Source organism: Heptranchias perlo, chromosome 2 (assembly GCF_035084215.1).
Source record: "Heptranchias perlo isolate sHepPer1 chromosome 2, sHepPer1.hap1, whole genome shotgun sequence".
NCBI classification, from domain to species: Eukaryota; Metazoa; Chordata; class Chondrichthyes; order Hexanchiformes; family Hexanchidae; genus Heptranchias; species Heptranchias perlo.
Window position 1 is genome coordinate 115,685,870 of NC_090326.1, and position 21,366 is coordinate 115,707,235.

A 21,366-nucleotide genomic window follows, 5' to 3' on the forward strand; every position below is an offset into this window, starting at 1 on the left:
AATTTAAAAGAGGTTAGTTGCTCTGTGTCAAATTGGGGCCCCATTACTTTTCCTGACAGGCATTCCTCCATGTTGTTCGCTTTTAGAGGTGATTGAAACTGAAAATTAATCTGTTTGTGTAAAATCTGTATTGACTGCTAATTAAGCTTCTTAAGGTTTTCTTTTATTTCATGCTAGTTGTTTTTAAACGCATGCACACAGATCAACCTTAGGAGCCAGTTATAGAAAGTTTTACATAAGTTCAGCCAACCAATAAAATGTTTCATTTCATAAATAGAAAAATACAAGGGAAGAGGAAAAGCAGGAACACACTTCAATTCAGCGCGTAGGCGAAGTCGAGCTGTTCTTTATCACATCTCTGGCCACCTACAAAAGCGAGAGAAGAATAAATTGAAGATTAATAATGTAAGTATATGAAGAATTTGGGTGAACATGAAATATACTTTTTCACTGCTGAATTAAGCATATGTGTAATATCATTGATATTGATGCAATACTGTACTGCAATTTCAGTGAAGAGCCACACTTATTAGTGTGATTGGTGCTGATCACTGCAAAGTTTAAGAACCATAACATTTTAACTCGTATTCTGGCAATGCATTTGACAGAATTGTCAAATTCTCTAAGTTATTATGCTGCCTGAGGACTGAAGGAGCTTTCTTCAAATAGTTTGCTCAGCAGCTGTTTGTTTAGCTCAGCTATTAATAGCTGGATCCCAATAGAAGCCTTTACTTCATTTTAAACATATAAACTTGGCAACTTATAAATTGAACTGGCAGATTAGTTCTACTGGTTTGAGCTGATGCAAGTATGTTTTTTTTGAAGGGTCACTATTTTGTAGACTACCTTAGGGGGTTTATTGCAGCTTTGCTGACTTTGACATTACCATATACAACAGTAACTTGCAGAATGGTCAGCAGAGTATTTTCGTTTAAATTGCATATCTGTTCTTTCAGAAGATCAATTGCTCTTATGTCCACCGGGACCAACAATTAAAAGTATCACGATACTGCTGCAACTTCTGAGGTTCAACTTTTCAGTAGTTCTCATGGTAAATTCAGTGAGCTTGTGGCAAAAAAATTATAACGTTTGCAGGGATGATGCTAACCAGCTGGAAATTGGTGTAAATGGACAAAGGTTTCTCAAATCCACCTTATTGATAAAGACTGTGACTGATTAGAATGAAAATTAGGGAAGTATTTGATGGCTGTTCCTCACAGCAGCGAAGATAAAGATGAAGAACATGAGATTCGGCTGGAAGAGGTGCCCACTTATTCTAAATGATATACATGCACAGAACCCATGTTACAGCTTTTTTAATTCACTACTTGCGAACCATCGAATAATATATTATAACCAGGATATGTACTACCTGATTGGCACATTCCCACTAGGGCAATGCTTAAATCAAGAGTCATGTGTGGAGAATTCAGATCCTAATTTTGCACGGTGCAGCTTGCTGAAGATCCAACAGTGTCACCCCAGTACCGATTATGGTGCGTTTACCAGAATGGTAACAGTAAAATTTGAAGTGATCAGTACAAAGGTGTGAACAACACAGGTAAACATTGTTATGCTTTGCACCTGGCACACATGACCGGTGCTAATCTCAAAATTGTGCACTCCTAGCCCATGATTCACCACCTATTAAAGTAAATGGATAGAATTTTTAAAAATTAATTCTCGGGATGTAGGCATCGCTGGCAAGGCTGGCATTCATTGCACGTTCCTAGTCGCCCTGATAAGGTGCTGGTGGGCTTTCTTATTGAACCACTCTGCTCTGTATGGTGAAGGTGCTCCCACAATGCTGTAGTGGTTTGATACAACTGAGTGGCTTGCAAGGCCACTTCAGAGGGCAGTTAAGGGTCAATCATGTTGGTGTGGAACTGGAATCACATATAGGCCAGACCAGGTAAGTACGGCAGGTTTCCTTCCATAAAGGACATTAGTGAACCAGTTGGGTTTTTATGATAATCCAACAGCTTCATGGTCACCTTTACTGATACCAGTTTTTTTTTTATTTACAGATTTTTAAAACTGAATTCAAATGCTCAAACTGCCATAGTGTGATTTGAACTCACGATTTCTGGGTTACTAGTCCAGTAACATAACTACTACCCTACTGCAACCCGATTGTGGGCTGGGATTGCGCAATTTTATGATAGGCGTTCCTGAAGTGCACTAGGAGTTGATGCAACAGAATTTTTACACCCTTGTATTTTAAACAATACAACATATATCTCAACCAAACATTGATACACATTCTCGAACTCCATCTCTGTCATGCAATAAACCCAGGGCCTGAGCTGGTCACCATTATTGCTGAATGTGATTTGCTTTCTAAAGTCAAAGATGAGAACTAGGAAACTATTATCTACCCTCTTAACTCTTCTGCAAGCTGATCTGCTGTATAAGGGAGGCGCCCTGTGCTAAACTTTAGTCATCAATTGATGTCCTACCTTTTTTTATGTTTCTCATCTTTTAAAGGCTTTGCCATGGGGCTAATTCTATATCAATTAAAAGCTTGTTTTCCATCATTATATACTAATTTTAATTTCAAATAAAGTTAATACATAATTATGTTGATTTGAAACATGTTCTTTTTTATTTGAGTGAGTTATCTGAGTGTCAGAAAATCGAATTGTGGTGTCCACTACCAGAAGCAAGCACTGTCAGGTTTTATGTAGCAGATAAAGCTCACTTCACACTGTTCCAAAAATGGGCAGAATTTCCATGGGAGTTCCCCAATCTCCCACCGTAACTTCAGCAGAAGATTGGCGGAAGTCCCGGAGAAATGACAGAAATGTCCTTTAATGCCATTTCTTTGGGGTTTCTGCCATCTTTCCACTGAAGTTACAGCGGATGATCGGAAGAAATCCTACCTCAATGGGCTAGAAATTGGGCAACGACCATTTTTGGGCATGCAGGGTGACGTAGTTCCAGCCCCCCCTCCACTTCTGTGCCTGAATGGTGAGGCCCGAGGCTCTCTAGATATTGAACCCAAGCCTCATTTCAGTGTTCCCGGCAAAGAGTCAATATTGGCCTTCAAACATGTGTCAGGCCCCTGTGAGGCCGAGATGCCAGGGAGTCCCAATATGTCACTGGTTCCTGTGTTTCAGCAACCCCTTACTAGGCCCCACAGGCAAGGATCCAGCATATCTGGGTCCCAGCCTATTTCATGCTGGAGTTATAGCAGGCGTGTGCCGAAAGGATTTTCAGACCCAATAATGTCCAAACTCACAATGTCACCTATTTCCTAATACAACCGTATATAATAATACAACGTATTGTTTGTTGATGCGATAGTTATGTTTCTTTCTGTCAGAATTTGGAGAAATATCCACTGTACTTATACTAACATTTTAACTTCCTTTCAGTTTTTGCTGCGAGACAATAATTGTAAATTATTTTTATGTTATACTTGGTACAATGTGAAGAGTTGATAATTACAGTATTTTGTGTAGAGGAAGTAGAAATAGTTATCATCCAATTAATAATAGATTGCAGTATGCTAAGTGCACAGTCTGAAATTTAACATTTAACAAATGTAATTGTCTTATTCCTCTACAGAATGTTTTTAGAAACAAGCCAGCACTACCAGAGTACAAGGTTGCAGATGCAAAAAAATCAAAATTCATCCTTTTGCATTACAGCACTTTTAAAGCGTGGTGGGACTGGCTAATATTATTGGCAACGTTTTATGTTGCTGTGACTGTACCATATAATGTTTGTTTTATTGGAATTGATGAAAACTTGCCTTCAGCAAGAAGCACAACAGTTAGTGACATTGCAGTGGAAATCCTATTCATCATAGGTAAGCAGACAATTCTCTTGTTGATCTCTAATTTAGTTTGCAGTCAGCAGTATTTCATGTATTGTCCATCTCTGAATTAATGAAGCAACTATGGTTAACCATAACCAAACCAAACTGGATCAATTAATATTCAGAATATCACAATAAAATGGAGTACTGGATCTCTCTGAATACACAAGTAATTTTTCAAATTCTGACTTTATAATATGAAGTCAATTCTTTTTTTTACACCTTTATCACTATAAATGCAGGACTATTCCCATTTTTGATTACAAAAACTATCAATTGGCCTGTGGAGTTCACTCTGAAATGACCCTGATTTTTACCCACTGTAAATGGGCGTGTGTAATGTGAAGAATACTGACTCCTCAGAGTCAATACAAGTCTGATCACAAACTGGGAGACCAAAGCTCGAGTCAATTAAAATTATCTTCATTTAAACTATCTTCTGAACTATAACATTAAATTGTAGCCTTGAAATCACACCCAGGTATATATACTCCAATATAAACTCCAAACTTATTCAGTTTTGAGTAAATTTTTGTCGTGCCAACAGAGGCCCGTATGTTATTCACATATTACAGTACCCACATGGATGGTTTAATCATTGTAGCTCAATCACTGCAAGAAATAATAGAACCAGGGAATTTTATTCAAAAATAACAGATGGCAGAAATCTTGCTGAATTATCAAATTGTATCCAGTCCCTTGTTGATTTCAGGTTGTTTGTTTATAACTCCCATGAATGTACAGGCCCTAAACCAACTTAGAACTACATTCAAATATATATAAGAATATAAGAAATAGGATCAGGAGTATACCATATGGCTCCTTGAACCTGCTCCGCCATTCAATCAGATCATGGCTAATCTTCGACCTCAACTCCACTTTCCTGCCCGATCCCCACATCCCTTGGTTCCCCTAGAGTCCAAAAATCTATCGATCTCAGTCTTGAATATATTTAACTACAGCATTCACAGTCCTCAGAGGTAGAGAATTCCAAAGATTCACAACCCTCTGAGTGAAGAGGTTTCTCCTCATCTCAGTCATAAATGGCCGACCCCTTATCCTGAGACTAAGACCCCTAGTTCTACACTCTCCAGCCAGGGGAATCAGCCTCTCAGCATCTACCCCATCAAGCCCTCTCAGAATCTTATACGTTTCCATGAGATCACCACTCATTCTTCTAAACTCCAGAGAATATAGGCCCATTCTACTCAATCTCTTCTCATAGGACAAAGCTCTCATCCCAGGAATCAATCTAGTGAATCTTCGTTGCACCGCCTTTAAGCCAAATATATCCTTCCTTAGGTAAGGAGACCAAAACTGTACACAGTACTTCAGTACACTGTGGTCTCACCAAAGCTCTGTCAAATTGCAGCAAGACTTCCTTACTCATATACTCGAACCCCCTTGCAATAAAGGCCAACACACCATTTGTCTTTCTAATTGCTTGCTCTACCTGCATGTTAACTTTCTGTGTTTCATGCACAAGGACACCGAAATCCCTCTGAATACCAACATTTAATAGTTCCGCACCATTTTAAAAATATCCTATTTTTCTATTCTTACTACCAAAGTGAATAACCTCACATTTCCTGGCATTATACTCCATCTGCCACCTTCTTGCCCACTCACCTAACCTGTCTATATCCCTTTGCAGGCTCTTTGTGTCCTCCTCACAGCTTACTTTCCCACCTAGTTTTGTGTCATCAGCAAACCTGGATACATTACACTCGGTCCCTTTATCTAAGTCATTAATATACATTGTAAATAGTTGAGGCCCAAGCACTGATCCTTGCGGCACCCCACTAGTTACAGCCTGCCAGCCTGAAAATGAACCGTTTATTCCTACTCTCTGTTTTTTGTCTGTTAACCAATCCTCTATCGATGCTAATATATTACCCCCGACCCGATGAGCCCTTACCTTGTGTAACAACCTCTTGTGTGGCACCTTATCGAATGCCTTTTGAAAATCCAAATATACTACATCCACTGGTTCCCTTTTATCTATCCTGCTAGTTACATCCTCAAAAAAACTCTAATGGATTTGTCAAACACGATTTCCTTTTCATAAAACCATATTGACTCTGCCTAATCATATTATGATTTTCTAAGTGCCCTGTTACCACATCCTTAATAATGGATTCCAGCATTTTCCTGACTACTGATGTCAGGCTCACTGGCCTGTAGCTCCGTGTTTTCTCTCTCCTTCCTTTCTTGAATAACGGTGTTGCATTTGCTACCTTCCAATCTTTGCACACCTTTGCAATGCCTCTGTCTCTGGATGTATAAGTATGTGAGGCAATAAATGGTTCCTACATACAAGCAAAATATTACTGAACTTGAAGAAGATAATTAATGCCAAGCACATTCATGATCAATTAATGATCCAGCTATTTGAACAAATATTGTTTTAAGAAAATGAGTTTTGGCATTGAATGTTTTTTTAAATCAAATACTCTGTGTAAAAGGGCTCCGAGGTTGGTCAAATATTCAAATAAATAGTTCATTATATTATGGCCCAGAATTTGCTGCCAAAATAGTGGTGAGTTTAATGGTGCTTGTTGTTATTAATGTGTAAATCATCCAACAACTTGTAGCGAGGAACAGATACCCCATGAATTACGAATCGCCATAGTTTGCTGGTCGATTTGCGCCACTCTGCTGTTAGCTTTGCGAAAATGGCATTTAGCCCTCAACCTTCCAGGTATTTTTAAGAACTTGCTGGATTTGCACGTTAAACTCGAACAAAACTCGCTGCAGAAAGTTAGGGCTAGTACTTAACAGCATAAGCACTCTTTTTTAACGATGTGATAATTGTTAATGCAATGTCAATCAACCTCTCCCGCCCAGAAATGGAACAATTTAAACTGTTGAGTCTCACTCCTGCATGTAGTAAATTCTTTTTAGAAATTTTAAAAAAGACTTACTTTTCCTTTCTTTTTTCTCTCTCTCTTAATCCAATCTTTATTTCTCTTTCAGTATCTGATTTGATTCTAATTCATTTACTCTAATTAACCCTCCTTCTCCATCATTCCTCTGTTTCTTTCTCAATCCTTAAATCTCATTGGTTAAAGAGATAGACTGTTGGCTCCGTCATTCACCAAGGTCCAAGATGCCCTGTTGCCCTCGCTATCAACTTGCACTCCCAACAACATACAGGGCAAAACATTTTCGAGCTGAAGGGTTAAGGAAAAAGTCTAGCAAATGGGCACATTGTAAAAATGTCCCCCTCCAGCAAATTCTTGGCCATGGTGTGTTTAGCTTTAGTTATGATTCCTCATTTCAGATCAATGCATCACCTCAAGATTTACAGTATGACTCAGGAGTCAGGTTATCAATCAAATTAAATGAGAAGAGTGACTACCTCAAATTGGTAGACTCACACCTCTTGGAGTTTTCACTGGATGCACTTTAAGTCCGGCCCAGTGCAAAATCTGCTGCTGCCTTTGGTGAAATTTGGTGGATTACTAATTACACTGAAAGCTAGATTTAAAAAAAAATGGGTAGTATTTTTTAGCTGGATTAGAACTAAGAGATTTAGTATAAAAATACAACTGAATAATCTCTTGATGGCTTCAAAAAATATTTATATAAAAAGATTATTTTGGTTTTTATTTAGTCATTTTTGAGTGCTGATGGAAACATGAGGGGGGTCAGAGTCTCAGAAATGGCTCCACAGTTTGTAGATGTTTCATATGTGTAAATCACCCAGTGAATATCAGAGCTGTCAGTTACAAATCTCTAACCTTGTATGCCTAAGAACCATTTAATATTTTTGAATATCAGATTAATGTGCGATGTCAGGGAAAATTACTAAATCCTTAGGATGGACTAACAATTGATAAAGACGAGGTACTAGAACGGCTGGCTATGCTTAAAGTAGATAAGTCACCCAGTCCGGATGGGATACATCCCAGGTTGCTGAGGGAAGTAAGGTTGGAAATTGCAGAGGTGCTGGTCATAATCTTCCAATCATCCTTGGATACGGGGGTGGTGCCAGAGGACTGGGGAATTGCACATGTTCCACCCTTGTTCAAAAAAGGGTGTAAGGATAAACCCAGCAACTACACACCAGTCAGTTTAACCTCAGTGGTGGGGAAGCTTTTAAAAACGATAATCCGGGACAAAATTAATAGTCACTTGGGCAAGTGTGGATTAATACAGGAAAGCCAGCAGGGATTTGTTAAAGGCAAATCATGTTTAACTAACTTGATTGAGTTTTTTGATGAGGTAACAGAGAGGATTGATGAGGGAAACACGTTTGATGTGGTGTATATGGACTTTCAAAAGGTGTTTGGTAAAGTGCCGCGTAATAGGCTTGTCTGCAAAATTGAAGCCAATGGAATAAAAGGGGCAGTGGCAGCATGGATACGAAATTGGCTAAATGACAGGAAATAGAGAGTAGTGGTGAACCGATGTTTTTCAGACTGGAGGAAGGTATACTGTGGTGTTCCCCAGGGGTCAGGACTTGGACCACTGCTTTCCTTGATATAAATGACTTGGACATGGGTGTACAGGGCACAATTTCAAAATTTTCAGATGACACAAAACGTGGAAGTGTAGTGAACAGTGAGGAGGATAGTAATAGACTTCATGAGGATATAGACTGACTGGTGGAATGGGCGGACACGTGGCAGATTAAATTTAACGCAGAGAAGTTCAAAGTGATACATTTTGGCAAGAAGAACGAAGCGAGGCAATATAAACTAAATGGTATAATTCTAAAGGGGGTGCAGGAACAGAGAGACCTGGGGGCATATGTGCACAGATCTTTGAAGGTGGCAGGACAGGTTGAGAAAGCGGTTAAAAAGCATCTGGGATTCTGGGCTTTATAAATAGATGTGGAGATGCCGGTGATGGACTGGGGTTGACAATTGTAAACAATTTTACAACACCAAGTTATAGTCCAACAATTTTATTTTTAATCCCACAAGCTTTCGGAGGCTTCCTCCTTCCTCAGATGGTGTGGAAACCACCTGAGGAAGGAGGAAGCCTACGAAAGGTTGGGGGATTAAAAATAAAATTGATTGGACTATTACTTGGTTTTGTAAAATTCTTTACAATTTATAAATAGAGGCAGAGAGTACAAAAGCAAGGAAGTTATGTTGAACCTTTATAAAACACTGGTTCGGCCACAACTGGATCATTCTGTCCAATTCTGGGCACCGCACTTTAGGAAGGATGTGAAGGCTTTAGAGAGGGTGCAGAAAAGATTTACTAGAATGGTTCCAGAGATGGGGGACTTCAGTTATGTGGATAGACTGGAGAAGCTGGGATTGTTAAGATATTAAGGGGAACGGATAGGGTGGATAGAGAGAAACTATTTCCGCTGGTTGGGGATTCTAGGAGTAGGGGGCACAGTCTAAAAATAGGAGCGAGATTAGTAAACATTTCTACACACAAAGGGTTGTAGAAGTTTGGAACTCTCTTCCGCAAACGGCAATTGATCCTAGCTCAATTGCTAAATTTAAATCTGAGATAGATAGCTTTTTGGCAACCAAAGGTATTAAGGGATATGGGCCAAAGGCAGGTATATGGAGTTAGATCACAGATCAGCCATGATCTTATCAAATGGCGGAGCAGGCTCGAGAGGCTGAATGGCCTACTACTGTTCCTATGTTCTCCTTCGAGCAGAGAAGGTTAAGAGGCGATTTGACAGAAGTGTTCAAAATCATGATTGGTTTAGATAAAGTAAATAAAGAGAAACCATTCCCATTGATGGAAGGGTTGAGAACCAGAGGACACAGATTTAAGGTGATTGGCAAAAGAACCAAAGGCGACTTGAGGGAAAACTTTTTTACGCAGCGAGTAGTTATGATCTGGAATGCACTGCCTGAACAGGTGGTGGAAGCAGATTCAATCGTGACTTTCAAAAATGAATTGGATAAATACTTGAAGGGAAAAAATTTGCAGGGCTAAGGGAAAGAGCGGGGGAATGGGACTAACTGGATTGCTCTTATAAAGAGCCGGCACGGGCTCGATGGGCCGAATGGCCTCCTCCTGTGCTGTAACCAGTCTATGATTCTATACTCCAAAGAAGCTCTAGACTTTGATGTTAGTTGTTGCTGCTTAATTGATATCATTGGGTAATGTTTTAATTCAGCATTAGTCTTAACAGGAGAGTTTTAATTTCATTGCATGAATAAAAAAGGATCTGTGATTCTTTGTATCAGTTCTTTGTGGTGTCCCAACATTGATAACCCAAATGAATAAAAGTCATATTTTAGAAACTTCTGTTCAAATATTGTATCATCCCATGCAGCCTAACACATAACACTTCTTCACTTTACATAGATTTACCTGTGAGTTACTCTTTTGTTACTTTTCTATTATCAACTTCAGATCTAACCTAGTTTTGGTCTTTTAGGTCCACTTGAATTGACCTAGAACCGCCTGTTAAAATCAATCTCTTGCTCTTAGCGAGTTGTACAGAATTTTGAAGGCGTCAGAAGATTTAATTTAAATATCATTAGTATACTATTACAATATTCTAATGTCTTCCTTCATTCATGAGGGGTTGAAGCAAGTCAAACTAGAGTCAATGATTAATCTTGGTTCCTGTTAAATTTCTACTTCTGTCACATACGATTATCTACTAAACTGTATTGAGATGTTCACTAAAACAGGGGTGTGCATTAAAGGGTAAATTTTCCGAGTCCACGCTGGTAGGGAGTTACTTTGCCTATCACCAACATGCATCAGAAAATTACGAGCAATGCGCCCAAGATTTTCTGATGCACTTTGGTGGCAGGTGAGGTAACAAGCTATCAGTGCAGACTCAGAAAAAATTAGGGTAAAATACATTCCATTGTAACAAGATCCAAAGAGGAATCATAATAAAGTTGCCAGAAAAAGTAGCAGGCCTGAGGATTGGGAGCAGTTTAGAATTCAGCAAAAAAGGACCAAGAGATTGATTAAGAGGGGGAAAATAGAGTATGAGAGTAAACTTGCAGGGAACATAAATGCGGACTGTAAAAGCTTCTACAAGTATGTAAAAAGAAAAAGATTAATGAAGACAAATGTAGGTCCCTTACAGTCAGAAACGGGAGAATTTATAATGAGGAACAAGGAAATGGCAGAGCAATTAAACAAATACTTTGGTTCTGTCTTCACGAAAGAGGACACAAATAATTCCCAGAAATGCTAGGGAACCAAGGGACCAGTGAGAAGGAGGAATTAAAGGAAATTAGTATTAATAAAAAAAATAGTGCTGGAGAAATTAATAGGACTGAAAGCCGATAAATCCCCAGGGCCTGATAATCTGCATCCCAGAGTACTAAAAGAGGTAGCCATGGAAATAGTGGATGCATTAGTTGTCATCTTCCAAAATTCTATAGATTATGGAACAGTGCCTGCAGATTGGAGGGTGGCAAATGTAACCCCACTATTTAAAAAAGGAGGAAGAGAGAAAATAGGGAACTACAGACCGGTTAGCCTAATATCAGTAGTAGGGAAAATGCTCGAGTCTATTATAAAGGATGTGATAACAGGACACTTAGAAATTATCAGCGGGATTAGACAAAGTCAACATGGATTTATGAAAGGGAAATCATGTTTGACAAACGTACTGGAGTTTTTTGAGGATGTAACTGGTAGAATAGATAAGGGAGAACCAGTGGATGTGGTTTATTTGGATTTTCAGAAGGCCTTTGATAAAGTCCCACATAAGAGGTTAGTGTGCAAAATTAAAGCAAGTGGAATTGGGGGTAATATACTGGCATGGATTGAAAATTGGTTAACAGACAGGAAACAGAGAGTAGGAATAAATTGATCTTTTTCGGGGTGGCAGGAAGTGACTAGTGGGGTACAGCAGGGATCAGTGCTTGGGCCCCAGCTATTCACAATATATATCAATGGTTTGGATGAGGGAACCAAATGTAATATTTCTAAGTTTGCTGACGTCACAAAACTAAGTGGGATCGTGAGTTGTGAGGAGGATGCAAAGAGGCTTCACGGCGATTTAGACAAGTTGAGTGAGTGGGCAAATACATGGCAGATTCAGTATAACGTGAATAAATGTGAAGTTATCCACTTCAGAAGGAAAAACAGAAAGGCAGAGTATTATTTAATTGGTGATAGATTGGGAAATGTTGATGTACAAAGGGACCTGGGTGTCCTTGTACTCCACTCACTGAAAGCAAACATGCAGGTGCAGCAAGCAGTTAGGAAGGCAAATGGTATGTTGGCCTTTATTACAAGAGGATTTGAGTACAGGAGCAAGGATGTCTTACTGCAGTTATACAGGGCCTTGGTGAGACCACACCTGGAGTATTGTGTGCAGTTTTGGTCTCCTTACCTAAGAAAGGATATATTTGTCATAGAGGGAGTGCAGCGAAGGTTCACCAGACTGATTCCTGGGATGGCAGGACTGTTGTATGAGGAGAGATTTGGTCGACTCGGCCTGTATTCACTCGAGTTTAGAAGAATGAGAGGGGATCTCATTGAAACATATAAAATTTTGACAGGGCTAGACAGACTGGATGAAGGGAGGATGTTTCCCCAGGCAGGGGGTCCAGAACAAGGGGTCACAGTCTCAGGATATGGGGTAGGACATTTAGGACTGAGATGAGGAGAAATTTCTTCACTCAGAGGGTGGTGAACCTGTGGAATTCTCCACCACAGAAGGGTGTGGAGGCCAATTCACTGAATATATTTAAGAAGGAGCTAGATAGATTTCTAGACACAAAAGGCATCAAGGGGTATGGGGAGAGAGTGGGAATTTGGTATTGAGATAGAGAATCAGCCATGATCATATGGAATGACGGAACATAGGAGCATAGGAACAGGAGTAGGCCATTCAGCCCCTCGAGTCCGCTCCGCCATTTGATAAGATCATGGCTGATCTGTGATCTAACTCCATATAGGCTCGAAGGGCCGAATGGCCTACTCCTGCTCCTATTTTCTATGTTTCTATGTTTTATTCCAGATGTAGTATTATTTTTGAGACTCAGGCCCCATGAACTCTGTTGTTGTTCATAATGGTATAAGCTGTTGGGCCTGTTTTCAACCCACCATCTTGCCTTTTCATAACCCTTAATCTTTCCTCTCTCCAGAAACACATCTAATCATCACAAACCTATTTGCATTATTCAATGGCCTTTCTTGGTAACTTAGTCCACAAGACTCCTTTCCTTTCTGTAAAGTGGTTCTGCTGACTCACTGCACTTCTTACATCTAACTTCTTAAATTTTTAAAACAAAAACAGAAAATGCCGGAAACACTCGGCAGGTCAGGCAGCATCGGTGGAGAGAGAAACGGAGTTATCGTTTCAGGTCGATGACCTTTCATCAGAACTGAAAGATGTTAGAGATGAACAGCTTTTAAGCAAATACAGAGCCAGTGAAAAAGGGGGGCAGGGAAAGAACAAAAGGGAAGGCCTGTGATAGGGTGGAGGGCAGGAGTGATTAATTGATGAAAGAGACGATGATACAAGGCAAAAGAGGGTGTTAATGGGACAGGTTAAGAAACAAAAGATGGGTCCAGAGGAGCTGTAAATGGCAACAGCAGAATAGCAGCGGGGGAGGGAAGCATGGAAAATCTGGCAAAGTGGAGAGGATTGCTGTAGCCCAGGAATGTGATGGATGAAAGGCAGACAGACCCCAGGGGTGTGGACCACCCTGCCGGCCATGTACTAATAAGGTATCCCCACACCTCCTCTGCTCCCGGTGGCTCTGGTGCAGCTATCCTCCATTACTAGCACCTGCTGGCTGAGAGAAAATTGGAATGTTGGTTAAGATCTAAAGTTGTTAAACTCACTGTTAAGGCTGTGAAGTGCCTTGTGGAAGGATGATTCCTTTCCAGCATCCACAGTGTTTTGCTTTTGTTTTAGTCTTAAATTTTTAAATTGTGCACCCTGATATTAGTACCCTTTACATCCTTTAGTGTTGGCTGACTTATAAAGTGAACTTTGTTTCTATGAAGTGAACAGTGGCCCAAGATAATATCAAATTGAAGTCTTAGAAAAAAATATTTCAACAATAAATTCCTATTATACAAGGCAGACCATAGCACAATTTTCAAAGGCTATTTTCAGGGAATTTACATTGGCAAGTGAAGGAATTTATTGATTTTTGTGGTGGCAAGACGCATATGAGACAAATCATCTAAAATAAATTAGTTAATCTTTATAAAACAGTAATGTGTGAAGAAAATTGGCCAAAAATTCTGAATATCCTTTGAAAGTCTACTGTTTTTACCTTAGCAAAAGATCACACACATTGATTGGAAGCTCTCAAACAACATTGTACACGTTGTTATATCTGTAATTTATAGTTTCTTATCTAAGACAGAGCTATTATCGACCGCTAGGTCAAATAATGAAATATGTGAGTTGCTAGCACCTTGTTGTGGAGGTGAGTCACATTGCCTCTCCTCTGATGGCTAGTTATGACACTCCTTTCTCAAGCTATAAACTTGCACACAGCGTCATGGTTTTCAAGCTTTGCAGTGTTACTGTCCATAGATACAGCTGACTTATTCATACAGCTGATAACCTTGAGATTATACCGTGCAAATATTGGCATACAAATGATTAACATGTTTTAATAGAGGCAGTAATCCACTTCAAATAAATATTTGTTTCTTAAATTTTCTTTTTGTGGAATCTGCAATAAATTATTTTGGTTTTTTTTTATTCGTTCACGGGATGTGGGTGTCGCTGGCAAGGCCAGCATTTATTGCCCATCCCTAATTGCCCTCGAGAAGGTGGTGGTGAGCCGCCTTCTTGAACCGCTGCAGTCCGTGTGGTGACGGTTCTCCCACAGTGCTGTTAGGAAGGGAGTTCCAGGATTTTGACCCAGCGACAATGAAGGAACGGCGATATATTTCCAAGTCGGGATGGTGTGTGACTTGGAGGGGAACGTGCAGGTGATGTTGTTCCCATGCGCCTGCTGCCCTTGTCCTTCGAGGTGGTAGAGGTCGCGGGTTTGGGAGGTGCTGTCGAAGAAGCCTTGGCGAGTTGCTGCAGTGCCACAACAGTTAGAAACTCCTCATATATTTGTATTGTATTTTCATGTAAGCCTAATAAAATAGTCTACAATACAGTTCCTAACCGTGTTTTAACTGCTTTATGTCAAACAGATATTGTTTTGAATTTTCGAACGACATACGTCAGCAAGTCTGGTCAAGTTATATTTGAAGCTCGATCTATTTGTATTCATTATGTAACAACATGGTTTATCATCGATTTAGTAGCTGCGCTCCCTTTTGATCTTCTCTATGCTTTCAATGTCAATGTGGTAAGTACAATACTCATTTTTATTTGAGTCCTTTTAATATCTTATTTATTGTTCCATTAAATTGTGTTTCCCTGACACTGGCTATCCTTAAGTCTCACATCTTTAATGTGTGATGCTGGTCAGATGTAAGGATTAACAGATGTACTTTCACTACTGGAAATTTGTTAAGAAATAATCTGTATTTTATTGTACAGAAATTTGGTGTCAGTGTTTGTTATAACCTTAAGGTTCAAAATGTTTCAGTTGCTATTAGCAGAATTTTTCCTGCTTTATGCAGTTTTATCACTTGCAGTATTATAGTTTTCTGTAAATACAAATTACTAAGCGTTAGTCTATAATTCAAATAAAATCATAACTTCTACAAAATGTATAAACTGGCTATTACAATTTATCAGTGAATATATGATAAGAAAGCATGATTTTGAGCAATGTTCGAGATCTTTTGTTCTGTAGTAGTAATATATTTTTGCTGGTTTAGGGCTAAAGTTATCGTATAATTCTTAAAATGAAAGGTGCTATTAAGTAAATAACATGAAGACAATATGTAGGATATCTAATAGGAAGTGAAATGGCTGATTACTGAAACAATGAAAAGAGCATGTAAGAAAGTGTGGAACAAGAAATGGCCGTTTGGCCCTTTGAACCCCTTCTTCCAGTAGGCCATGTATAATTTGTACTTTCATGGACTTTCTTTAATTTATCTAATGTCCCAAATGCGTAACTACATATAGCACTTTCAAAAAGAGAAACATTCCTCCTTGATCCTGAGGACAATTGAGCAAAAAGACTCCGGAGTATTGATCTAACATTATTGAACTCAGACCTGTTGCATTGGAAAGGTGACATTTCTATATTCAGGATAGGTGAGCAATTATTTTATATCACAGCATGTCACAGAATATTTAATCATATATTTCTAAATTCATCGTCAGGACAAAGAATGAGAAATTCACATTCAGTCTATTTATACAAGGCCTGTTTCAGAATAAAAGGTGATGATTTTGAACCCTTTTCAATCTCAAACCTAAATCCCTGTCTCATGCTGAGTCAGCAACTGATTTAGTTCCCTTTTCAATACTTCAGCTGACTGCACTAGATAGCAATCTGTTGCATGTCAATGACTCTGAGTGTAAATATGTTATTACATTTTTTCCTGCCCACCTCCAATCTTGCAACCGCCTCACTCTGCCCCATGGACTAAACATTCCCCTCCCCGCAGCTCCCTCACCCTTTCTGGTGCCCTGATTTTTTGAGGCCCTCTGCTGATGTTGCAGAGCCTAATGGATGAAGGGTACAGAGAGGAAAATTGGGCTGCAACCTTGCAGGCCCAATTTGTGGCACTCTTAATTATCCAGTGAGCGATTTTGGGCAGAGCAGAGGGTCAAAACCCATATTTGCATATGTAAATTATTTAGGTCCAGTGCCACATTTAACTTTAAGTTTGAGCAAGGCCACGGCCCTAATGCACATTTCGCCCATATAAACCAGGCACATGACAGGGATAAGAGCCTGGTCTGCATTATAGATGGAACCAATGGAAGTCATCAGGGCTTCACTTGTCACTCCTAATGAATGTAAGAACAAGAAGGGGAAACACTTCATAAATATGTAGGCAGAGAGATTGGTGCAGAATTCTTTGGCTGAGAACTTCTTTCAGTAATGGACCCTTCCTCTCATTGACAAATTTTGTCTTCCCAAAGAGCTCCTGCACATTGTCTCCCCCAAGAACATACAACACGTTCCCTCCACTTAAGCTGAAGTGCCATCTTTCAGTCCCTCTCAGCATTTGTTACCTTCACACAACCTTCTCAACAAGATGCAACATAGATGCATTTAAGGGGAAGGTAGATAAGTACATGAGGGAGAAAGGAATAGAAGGATACGCTGATAGGGTTAGATGAAGCGGGGTGGGAGGAGGCTCGTGTGGAGCATAAATACTGGCAAAGACCAGATGGGCCAAATTCTGTGCTCTAAATTCTATGTAATTCTACGTAATAAACATAGTCTACATAAAGGAGAAATAAAACAAACCGTATTTATTAAGTGTCATTAACATTGCATGTGTGCTCCGAGCCCTATGCCCTTGGTGTCCTACTCCTCAATCTAAGGCTGTGTTGAAGAGTTTCCTCAGTGGGGGTGGGGGGTGCAACTGTGCTGGGAGGTTGATATTAGGCAGTGTGGCCCTGTTGGAATGGTGCTGGCCTAGAATTCTTGGCTGCAGGGTTCATGCAGCAACTGGAACCACCGTTGACAACTCAGTGGCTGCCAGTGCCTGCCCACTCTCAGGTACTTCCTCAATCCTTTGAGGAGCCTGGCTGGAGTGGGAGAATGTACAGTCACCTTGAGAGGAATTTGGCTCAGCAGAGCTTTCTCCTACCATGCCCTGGTGCTAGGAACCCCACTCGATAACCCATGATCTGCCTGAGAGCACTCGGGAGGATGCCTGCGATGTGGGCAAAGCTCTTTCCAACTCACTTTCAAGTCTGTCCAATCCAGCAGAAACAGACTCATGTGACTGAATGTTCTAGGTCTTTATGGTAACAGTCATAACATTGATGAGAGATTCATGTTCTGCACTTATTCCCACATTGTTAGGAGCTCCCCTGCGGATGGCCTTGCAAATACCAATCACTCCAATGGTACTCAAGCATTTGAGTAAATCTCTGCAGTTGTGTCAGAGGTGCGCTGCTGCATCCCCTCCAGCGACTGCTGTAATTCATCTTCATTGATTTATGGGGAAGGGAATCGGAAACACGCTTATCCATAGATATGAGCAAAGCTAGAGAATATTATTAATGAAAATAATAGAAATGAATTGAAACTGACAAAATCAGCAAAGCCAAGTATTTAGTCTCAATTATATGGTATTTCTATTAAAATCAGTTGCGATCAATTGTTAGCTGTGTCTCAATGGTAACCCATCATTTAAAACATTAAAAGTTGCATCGACAGAAATCGGTGTTCTAGTCTGATTCAATTTGGAGGGTCTTGTGTATGTAGAAATTCAATGGCTTATGTTTCTGCAAGAAAATGAAGTCTGGCTGGTGTCCAAGTGGCAGTGCCGACTGTTTATTACCTATTTCTAAATTCATTACAGAAAGCATCAGGTTTGCAGGCTCCATCTGTGGTCTAGTTTGCGTTAGTCACTGCTGTAACTATGAAAAGACGGCATGAATAATAATTGTTTTTCACAATATAATAACTTTGTTTGTGGTTTCCAAAAACTATCTTCATGTGCATGATGGAAACTTGACTTATTTATGGATTGCATTGCTTCAGAATTCTTGCTTGGTGCTTGCATCTCAAATGGCAGCTGTTTAGTTTTCTAACCGGAAGACTGTGCAAGGGCCTAAATCTGATATTATGGGATGCTTCCAGACATTAAAGTCACTCGAGAAGCTGGCCCAGCATACCTTAAGATATTGTCTTCCAGTGTTGAGTCACAAAGCGCTTGGCTGGCCTGCCTACAAAAGGTAGCAGGGAGGCTCATCCGTTTTTAACATGCCACTTGCCAACTTCCCAACCATAAAGGCTGGGAAGTCAGTGGGAAGTTGTTGCCTGGCCGTTGAAATCGGGCAACTCGGAGGCCACCACCGGGGACTCGCGGGAATGGTCCCCGGCACACGTTAAGTGGATCAGATTGGATAAGCAGGGAATTCGCGGTCAAGGGAGAGTCGGGAAGCCTGGAGTATGGGGAAGCCCAATGTTTCTCTCTGGAGCCCGGAGGAGCAGGAGCGTTCCTTCTGGCTACAAGGAAACTTAAAATAAATTTAGGAGACTTACCTTCCCGGGTCTCTTCTGGCCCTCGGTCCAGGTCCCCGCAGGTTTGGGAAATTATGGGAAATTAACTTTTTTATGGCCACCAATGCTCCCTTGCTCAGACCTCATGTAAAAATAGCAGTCAGGCCCCAATGTTGTCATCGGAGCACAATCTGCCTATTTAAAGAAGGACCCCGCTGGTCCTGGGGAGTTAAAATCAACCCATTAGGGTTTTCTACCCCTTGATAATTAAAGCAGCTTTTAAAAAAAAATTAGCAGTTATGTAGTTAATTTTGAAGAGTAAAATGCAGGGTATCGTACAGATCATATACATCATGGAATTTCTGCATTATAAGTGTTAACAGTCTCCTCTTCCTCCTCACTGTGCCCCCAATGCAACAATGTAGGTTGAGGAATTACAGGAGATAGTCCAGTCCAAAAAAATCACGTATTTCTTCAGACTAAACCAGGAGAAATCCTTTAAAATCTGGTCGCCATTGTGACTGACATATGAACAGGTGTCCCACATAAGTTTCATATCAGGCTGCTGGACTGTGCTCCACCCCACCAAACTGGATAACTATCAAAGTGGATGAGCATTGTATTACACAATAGAGCCATCGCAAAAGCTTGTCCACAACCTCAGCCACTCAGCAAAGCTCACTCACTATTGCAGTATGCCATGTATATCATACCTTGTACACTGTATACTGTATGTGTGATTGTAACAGCCACATGTAGTGTTTGAAGCAAATAGAAATGATACATTTAAGGGACAGCTTGTTGCACACATGAGGGAGAAGGGAATAGAGCGAAAAGGGGGGGGAAAGTGGTAAGAAGTAATTAGAGTGGGAGGAGGCTTGTGTGGAGTATAAACACCAGTATTGACCAGTTGGACCCAATGGCCTGATTTCCTGTGCTGTAGATTCTATGTTAGTCAATGGCCTGGAATTTGCTGTAGAGGGCAACGAATGGTGCCCGCCGTTAGTGAGACTTGACCTTGCTCATTTAATCTCGATGATATTTTGCTCTGCAAGTTGCGAGGTGGAAATGGCGTGGCGCCCTCCACAGGGCATCTGGGACCTGAGTGAACAGGACAAGCAACTGTGTATTTCCTGAACCAATCAGATTGAAGGATTGTGACATTACCAGCGCAAGGACTGAGAAGGAAGTGTAAATTAGAACAGGTGAATTCAATGTCAAATCAGATGCAGAAAGAGAAATAAAGGGCTCAGTGTTAAAAATGAAAAACGGGTGGGTTGGGGGTGGGGGGGCATTGAAAATTGCCACCGTTTCAGACCCGCCTCCGACCTGTCCATTTCCAGTTTTCACCGGGAAGGGAAGAGGTGGGCGGCCAAACTGTTCCCAGGAGGCGGGTTGGGCCTCAAAACCTTTCAAGGAGGCTTCGGGCCACCATTTTTCTGGACTTACCAATTTCAACCCCTGGCTGCCGTGATTCCCGGGCCTCTGTTTTACACCTTGTGAAAGGAGGCGAGAAGGCCCGAGACTAACAGGTGGGTGCCTAGAAAGGCACAGCCTGTGGGCCCGGAGGAGCAGGTGTGCTTCCCCCAGGCCCAACAAGCCTACCTGAACCGACCACCCAATGATTTCGGATACCTGACCCCCGATCGCGGACCCCCGATCTCCGATCCTCTGACCTACGACCTTAATCCTCCCACCCCAACCTCCAATCCTGCCCTCCCGACCTGATCCTCCATCCCCACTTCGACCCCCCCCCACCCCCGATCCTTTCCCTCAACAATCGTGGACCCCCGTGACTGACCCCTGATCCCTCCCCCCATGACTCATGACACCCGTGCCAACCTGCGCCCACCCATGCTCCTGCGCCCGCCCATGCTCCTGCGCCCGCCCATGCTCCTGTGCCCGCCCATGTTTCTGGGGCCTGCCCATGTTTCTGGGGCCCACCCATGCCCCACGTGTGCCCCCCCCCAATCCGTACAAACAAAGACTTACCTGCAGACTTACCTGAACATGTCCTCTCCCTGGCTGGTCTCCCGCCCGACTGAGACTAGCCCGTCACTCAGGCAGGCAGTCAGACGGGAAACTGACAAAAAAAAAACGTCCTTACGTCAAAATCGTAAGAACGTCTGGGAAACCCGTACTAATGGGTTTCCCGTCCTCAGTATGACCCTCCATCCCTTCCTGGCTCTGTTTTGAAATTAAGCCCAAAGAGAGGGAAAGAAAGATTAGATTAAGAGAGAGAGGAAAAAGAGACAGAAAGAATAAGTAAGCAATAAATTTTAATTAATTTTTAAAAAAATCTCCAACAACAGTTAAAACCTGAAGGGATGAGACTCAACACTTGTAATAGTTAATTTTTAGTGGCAGAGGGGTTGACTGGCAGTAATTTACACTTACCACATAATTAAAAGAGTATTTAGACTTGAAATGACTTGACTTAACTTTCTGTGGCGAGTTTAGTTTGTATCTACCATGCAAGTACAGGAACTTCACGCTGTTCAATGCATGCGAATGGTGAGTCAGACAGCGAGATGCCGTTTTCGTGAAGCGAATGGTGGAGCAGCATAT

General features: G+C 41.1%; 1 protein-coding gene across 1 annotated transcript in view; it reads left to right on the forward strand.

Moving 5' to 3' along the window:
• kcnh8 (potassium voltage-gated channel, subfamily H (eag-related), member 8) overlaps positions 1–21,366 on the forward strand; it is a 385,025-nt gene that overhangs the window by 187,171 nt on the left and 176,488 nt on the right. Inside the window, exons 4-6 of the mRNA XM_068006186.1 lie at positions 278–405; positions 3,571–3,814; positions 14,900–15,057. Coding sequence (XP_067862287.1) covers positions 278–405; positions 3,571–3,814; positions 14,900–15,057 — 530 coding nt within the window. The remainder of the gene's footprint in view (positions 1–277; positions 406–3,570; positions 3,815–14,899; positions 15,058–21,366) is intronic.